Source organism: Poecilia reticulata, linkage group LG8, assembly GCF_000633615.1.
Source record: "Poecilia reticulata strain Guanapo linkage group LG8, Guppy_female_1.0+MT, whole genome shotgun sequence".
Taxonomy (NCBI): Eukaryota; Metazoa; Chordata; class Actinopteri; order Cyprinodontiformes; family Poeciliidae; genus Poecilia; species Poecilia reticulata.
Window position 1 is genome coordinate 20,805,308 of NC_024338.1, and position 6,812 is coordinate 20,812,119.

General features: G+C 43.0%; 1 protein-coding gene across 15 annotated transcripts in view; it reads left to right on the forward strand.

Moving 5' to 3' along the window:
* The window catches only part of mapk8ip3 (mitogen-activated protein kinase 8 interacting protein 3), a 29,818-nt gene that overhangs the window by 18,586 nt on the left and 4,420 nt on the right, over positions 1 to 6,812 (forward strand). For 12 of the 15 annotated variants that reach the window (XM_017306164.1, XM_017306162.1, XM_017306161.1 and 9 more), the window contains 12 exons: positions 1,717 to 1,767; positions 2,550 to 2,636; positions 3,124 to 3,273; positions 3,388 to 3,553; positions 3,667 to 3,864; positions 4,551 to 4,728; positions 4,827 to 4,946; positions 5,226 to 5,306; positions 5,433 to 5,500; positions 5,598 to 5,746; positions 5,880 to 6,051; positions 6,148 to 6,261. In XM_017306164.1, coding sequence (XP_017161653.1) covers positions 1,717 to 1,767; positions 2,550 to 2,636; positions 3,124 to 3,273; positions 3,388 to 3,553; positions 3,667 to 3,864; positions 4,551 to 4,728; positions 4,827 to 4,946; positions 5,226 to 5,306; positions 5,433 to 5,500; positions 5,598 to 5,746; positions 5,880 to 6,051; positions 6,148 to 6,261 — 1,534 coding nt within the window. The remainder of the gene's footprint in view (positions 1 to 1,716; positions 1,768 to 2,549; positions 2,637 to 3,123; positions 3,274 to 3,387; positions 3,554 to 3,666; positions 3,865 to 4,550; positions 4,729 to 4,826; positions 4,947 to 5,225; positions 5,307 to 5,432; positions 5,501 to 5,597; positions 5,747 to 5,879; positions 6,052 to 6,147; positions 6,262 to 6,812) is intronic. The other 3 variants (XM_017306168.1, XM_017306165.1, XM_017306163.1) reach the window with 1 other exon arrangement.

Below are 6,812 nucleotides of genomic sequence, written 5' to 3' on the forward strand. Positions count from 1 at the left end.
TCTGAAGTTTGGCTGTTTTTCCAACTTATCTTCAGTCCTGTTTGGTTACATGACAGCATGTTGAACAGGGTGTAATCCAAAAATGAGAAAAGGCGACAAGCTTTTCCCCAAAATGGAAAAAAACAAGACAACATACCATTAAAGCGAGGCAGGCGGACGGTGATCTTGATAAATCAGTCAGATTTATTTGCGAGTTTCTGCAAGTTTCTGCACACGGGCAACGAGGAGAACGAACCAAATCACAGAGAAAAATCTTGAAACAGTTTTTTTTTTTTTTTTTCTCGTCTCAGTCTTCAGATTTGGTTTTTATAGAAAACCTGTAGAGTGAACAGGAGAGGGCCTCAGCCTTTGTGCTAAGAGGAAAAGGTGTTTTTTGAATTGTTCTCAGAAAAGACCCAACGCTCTCCTCGCGCCAAATTAAGTTCTTCAACAAGAGAAGAAAAAACGTCCCTCTGACGATGGCTCAAAACTAGACTGAAGAAAAGTGAAAGAGCAGCTAATGACCTCAAGAAAGCATGACGACCACAATAAAAGATTACAGTAAAATCTTAATCACAACCTAAAGGAAAACAGAACATAACATAAGACTCTTGCACGTTACTGTAAAGTGTCAAGTGGCAGACATGAGAGACTGAAACTGGGACCTAAACCTTCTTTGTAAACTTTATAAAGTGAAGGAATTATTTTTAGATACACGAGAATCTTAAATTAACCTCATTTTTAAGGTTCTTAAAAGGACAGTAACTTTATCATCAGCTTAGCTTTTTAAAAAATCAGCCTGGAAATTGTCCTGCCCTTGGAAATAAGAAGTCAGAACTCTTCTACTTTTTTTTCTCTTTGGTTTTCAAGCATGCAAGTGTGCAACGAAGTCATATATTTACATGCACTGTGCACCAAAACCAAATGAGCTGTTCCAGCTCACCGTCTGGATTTAAACTGGATGAAACGTTTCCTCTTTCAGGTCAGAAAAAGTACTGCAGTGAGTCGGGCTGAAGAAGTCATCAAAAACAACATAAAACATTCAGAATATGACACATAAATACATTCAGGGACAAATCTTACATTACAATGTTTGACCGTATTGTAAATGTTACATTTGGGGCAGTATGCTGTGGGAATGTTTTATTTCAGGAAGATCTGGTGCACTTCACAAAACATTTCATTACGAAGAAAGAACATCATGTGGGAATGTTAGCGCAAAACCTCACGGTATCTGTCAAGAAGCTAAAGCTTTTTCAGATGAAAAATTACCCAAATGCCCTCACATCTGAATCAAAGTGGCTTAAATACAACAAAGTCAACATTTAGGAGTTGCCATCACAGACCCCTGACCTAATTCTGACTGAGTTACATCAATTCTGTCAGGAGGAATGGGCCAAAATCCCAGCAAACTGTTGTGAGAAACCTAAAATGTTGAACCTGAGTCCTGCAATTTAAAGGGTAAATCTGCCAAATTCTAAGCAAATATATAAATTTTGGAGAAATCAGAATTAATCACCGAAAAAAAGAAGAAAAAAGTCATCCTAACTTAACTGAAAGATTTAGTCTGATTTAATGTCAGACAGGGAAAAATAAAAAAGTTTGTCTTAGAGTGTATATAAATGTCTGGCTTCAAGTGTATCTTGAAGTGTTGCTGGCAGAGCGAGTCCGATTCTCTTGGCTGGAAAAAGGCCGGTGTGTTGGTAGGCAGGTGGCTCTAACTCTGGTCTCCCGCAGACTGGCGGTCAGACGGACGGCGCTAAGGACAGCCCGCTGAAGAGACAACAGGCAAGTGAGACCGACAGAGAGCCAGCATGCGCCTTCATGGCTTCCCCCCCTCCTGTTTTTAACCTCCCACCTGAATCTCTGACCCTCCCAGAAGCTTATAGAAAAAGACATTTTTGAAATTAAAAAAGAAAGAGAAAAATCACAAATGTAGGATTTGTGATCAAACGAACTTCCAGAAATGCATGAAGTTTTAGCAATAACGTTTTATTTGTAGGCATGATGTGGTTGGATATTTGCTACAAGACTTTCTTACCCCTTGCAGCCTTTTTACCTTTGACCTCTGTCTGTCTCAACCTGCCCTACTTTACACACTTCTTAACAACTCTGTTTTATCTTGGTGTTTTACCTAAAAATAAAACAAAAGAGCAACTAATGCACTTTATAGTGATGAGACTGTGGTGTTTTGTTTATTTCTCCATTTTTAGCTGTTCTGGCTTCTAGAATAAACATTTAATTTCTGCTCAAATCCCTCAATCTTAATCTAATTTCAAAAATATTGACACACATTGGATTAACATTGTCACAAACATAGCTTAGACTCTAATTCTTTGTAGCAATGAACAGATATATTCACCATTACAGACAGAGGTGGAGACACAAAGATAACACCACCCGGTGATGGATAGCATGGGTATATCGTGACATCAAACGGTGCTTTTTGGGCTTTTTTATATATATATAATTTTTTTGTCAGTGCTCAGGGGATTTCGAGATGCCACGAGCGAACCAAAACATATAATCTCCATGCCTGTCTCCTGACGACTCATCACTTTTCCCTGCAGACCAATGAGAAGGAGGATAACCGCATGAAGAATGTGCCTGTTCCGGTGTACTGTCGCCCCCTGGTGGAGAAAGACCCCAACAGGAAGGTGAGAGGATTTCACTGAAATGAGCCAAGTGGGTACATATGCTCAAAGAATGCTTTATTTACGTTTTTCATCTGTTCTTATTCTTACCTTAAAGATGAAAAAATTGTATAAAAAGTGTCTGATTATGTGGAAGCCTCAATATTTACTGGGAGCTTATTTCGTGTCACTTCTTAAAATGTTTAAAAAGCTGACTTCATCTCGACGCTAAGGGTTGGCCACAAATGAGAGAAGATACAGCTAAAATAAAAGTCAATCCGATCCAGGTTTAGTTTAGCTTAGTTATTTATTTCAAACATATTCACATGCACAATTCAAATATCATAATATCGGTTTAGATGACTACTTGTTTGAAAAGGGGGTAAAAGTATAAACTTATTCGATCCCGGCCCGTTTCTTTTATTTCTTACTTTTTCTGCTTGCGTCTTTAAACTGCGGCAGATTCAACAATGTTTTGTGCTTCGCTCTTCATTTGCATTTGTGCTTGTAGTTGTGGTGCGCAGCAGGAGTCGACCTGACAGGATGGAGAGTTAGCAGCCAGGAGGTGGCGCCACCCAAAGCACCACCGGGCAGCGGTGACCCCCTGCAGACTGAGGAGGACCGAGTGGACAAGAAGAACACGTCACCAGAGAAGAGGAAGGTAGCCCTTTGTGTTTTAATGGCTTTATTTCCTCTGTAATAAACCATTAGTGACCCTTTTTTTTTTTCTTACTTGATCGCCATTGTTTTTTATCTTTCCACCTGTGTCTCTCAGTCTAAGGACCTCCAGGAGACAGACAGCATGAACAGTCGAGTGTGGATCCTCACCAGCACCCACTCTGCCAGCAAAGTGGTCATCATCGACGCCAACCAGCCTGGCTCTCTGGTCGACCAGTTCAACGTCTGCAACGCACACGTGCTCTGCATCTCCAGTGTGCCAGGTCAAATAGAAAACACCTTTTTATGCCTGATTGTTTCATATTTAAATGTGAAAGTAAGTTGTTGTTTTTTGGGGGGGTTTTTTGCTGCTCATGTGCATTTCTGGTTTCTCCAGCTGCAAGCGAGAGTGATTATCCAGCAGGAGAAATCGTGTTGGATCCAGGTGATGGAGGAGCAGGAGGAGGAGATGACATGGGCGGCGTGGAGGGCATGTTGGCTGGCATCACGCTGGTTGGCTGTGCCACGAACTGCAGCGTTGCCCGTAGCAACTGTTCCTCGCGTACGGACACGCCCATAGTGGACAAAGGACAAGGTGGGCTCATCCCCAATACAGCGTCTTGCAAAAGTTTCCAAACTGCTTTAACTTTTCCTCATCTTGCCACATTTCTGCCTCAGACTTTGTTCTACTTTACTGGGGTTTTATTCAATGGATCAACATAAAGCAGAACGTATTTGCAAAGGAGAAAAATATTCCAGGGTTTTAAAATGTGACAGATAAATAAATAAAAGTGTGACAGACATCTAATTCAGTGTCTAATTCAGTGCCTAATTCAGTGCAAGAAGACGGAAGCCGTCTTCTTGCACTGCAGAAACACAAATTTTTGGTACAACTTCTAGAGTAAAGTACACTAGAAATAAGACAAAACTAGCTTACATTATGATATAGAAACTGGTTGTAAGTCAACGAAGTAGTTATATGTGAAATAATCTGTCAGTGGAACTAGTACTCTTCATCAATAGTAATCTCATATCATGATGAGAAGTTACTTGTGAGATAGTTTTATCTTATTTCAAGTGTACTAAAATATTTGTACTAGAAACTAGACTAAAAATACTTACTGGACTTTTAGCTCCATCCATCTTTGCATCAACTCTCATCAGCTTTTCTGACCCTGCTGTGTTTTAATGTGACAAGTGGTGTGAATATTTTAGTGTTGCTCTGTACCTGACAGAGGAAATAAAACTGTGTGTCTACATCTCTCTGGTGTTTTCCTGCAGCCCCCGCCGCTCCCCCCACGAACGGGAAGATTCACCCCGCCCAGTCGACCGAGGAAGCCACGGAGGCCACGGAGGTTTCCGAATCCACGGCCAGCCACGCGGAGATGGGGTCCGGACGCCCGGGGCCCTTCACCGAGCACGTCTTCACCGATCCTCAGCCTCGTCCGGCGGACGACAGGTGGGGAGTCAAAAGTTGCACGTTGCACGGACAGATCCGCGGAAAACGTTGTCAATATGCGCCCGGGTTGAGGCTTCGAATGGTGTCTGTCCACTCAGGAGCGCGGGCCAGTCCAAAGAGGAGTCGTCTCAGCCCACAGAGTCTGAGGAAGGAGGGGAAGAAACCAAAAACTACACCAGCGTGGCCCCCACCATGTGGCTCGGGGCGCAGAATGGCTGGTGAGCAGATCTACTTCTTAGGAGGTTTTATTTTTCAATAACTCAGATAAAGCGCTTTATTTATTTATTTTTTATATGAAATGAAATAAGAAAATAAAACTAGAAGTTAAATTGTAAACTCAACACTTCCTGATGTGTTTTGATGAAAGGAAAATATAACAACGGTCAGAAAGTTATGTGTGTGTGTATCGAGACAAACAGAAATAGAATAGAAATAGAAATAGCAGAAAGCAGAAAGAAAAGCTGTTTTCTCTTTTAACCTTCTTGCTTCCCTCCAAGGCTTTATGTCCACTCTGCCGTCGGAAACTGGAAGAAGTGTCTCCACTCCATCAAACTCAAAGACTCGGTTCTCAGTCTGGTGTAAGTCAAACGTCCCTCCACGTCCCTTTTTATCGCAGCCACATGTCATTTAGTTGCAGCTCTCTGCTCTGAGTTCAGCGTCTCTCTCCAGTCTTTCAGCAGTTTCCGTCTGCTGCCTCCTTTCAGGCACGTGAAAGGTCGTGTGCTGGTCGCCCTCGCCGACGGGACGCTCGCCATATTCCACCGATCAGAAGGTGTCTGCATCTTGACTGTTGCTTCATGTTGGTGTGACTGCCTCCAGACGCTTTTGTCTGTCGCGGCGGCTTCGCTTCACTGTGTTTTTGTCCCCAGACGGCCTGTGGGACCTGTCCAACTACCACCTCATGGACCTTGGCCGGCCTCATCACTCCATCCGCTGCATGGCGGTCGTCCACGACAAGGTCTGGTGCGGCTACAAGAACAAGATTCATGTCATTCAGCCCAAAAGCATGCAGATCGAGGTGAGTGGCAGGACATCCCTCTGTTAAACAACTGAATCCAACATTTAGCTTCAGTCTTTGCCTTACGGTAGATCAGCTGCTGCTGCTTTTTTCTAATGATTCCCTCCGTTTCCCGTTCTCTGCTGCTACGTAGAAGTCGTTCGACGCCCACCCCCGGAGGGAGAGCCAGGTGCGGCAGCTGGCCTGGATCGGAGACGGCGTGTGGGTCTCGATCCGTTTAGACTCCACCCTGCGTCTGTACCACGCGCACACGCACCAGCACCTTCAGGACGTGGACATTGAGCCATACGTCAGCAAAATGTTGGGTGAGTCCAAGCTCGGTTCACGGAGGTTTTACACAGTTTAGTTATCGTTGCAGGAGTATTTGATGTTGAGCCTTAACACCTTTTTCTGGGTGTAAGGTACTGGCAAGCTGGGCTTCTCATTTGTGCGGATCACGGCCCTGCTGATTGGTGGAAACCGCCTCTGGGTGGGGACAGGAAACGGCGTGATCATCTCCATCCCGCTGACAGAGAGTAAGTGCGACAGAAAGTGGGAGAATCATGGAAGAAGAAGACCTGTTAAATCTGTGAAAGACTCAAGAAGTAAAGGTTCATCTTCTGTCACCACAATGACCCCAAAAATATAGCCAATCACGACAGGTTTAGATCAGCTTATATCTAAACCTAAAAATTTGCTCTCTAACTAATCTGACTGAGATTGTGCAAAGCTGGAAGATGCATACTACAAAAGATTATTATTTATTAAAAAGTTTTAGAACGGCTTTTTTAAATCTCATTTGTGCGCTGCTTTGTGTTGGTCTGTTACATAAAATCTTAATTAAACAAATTTTAATTACTCTATTAAGCAATAGAAGTGCGTCACAGGTACATCACAACATACCGTAAATAAAAAGCTGTATAGTCCCTTGTGAGAAGGATGTTTTCTGATACTGTTTACATTGTAAAAACTTTTAGGTAGCCTTTTTTTTTATCCATCCATCCATCCATCCATCCATCCATCCATCCATCCATCCATCCATCCATCCATCCATCCATCCATCCATCCATCCATCCATCCATCCATC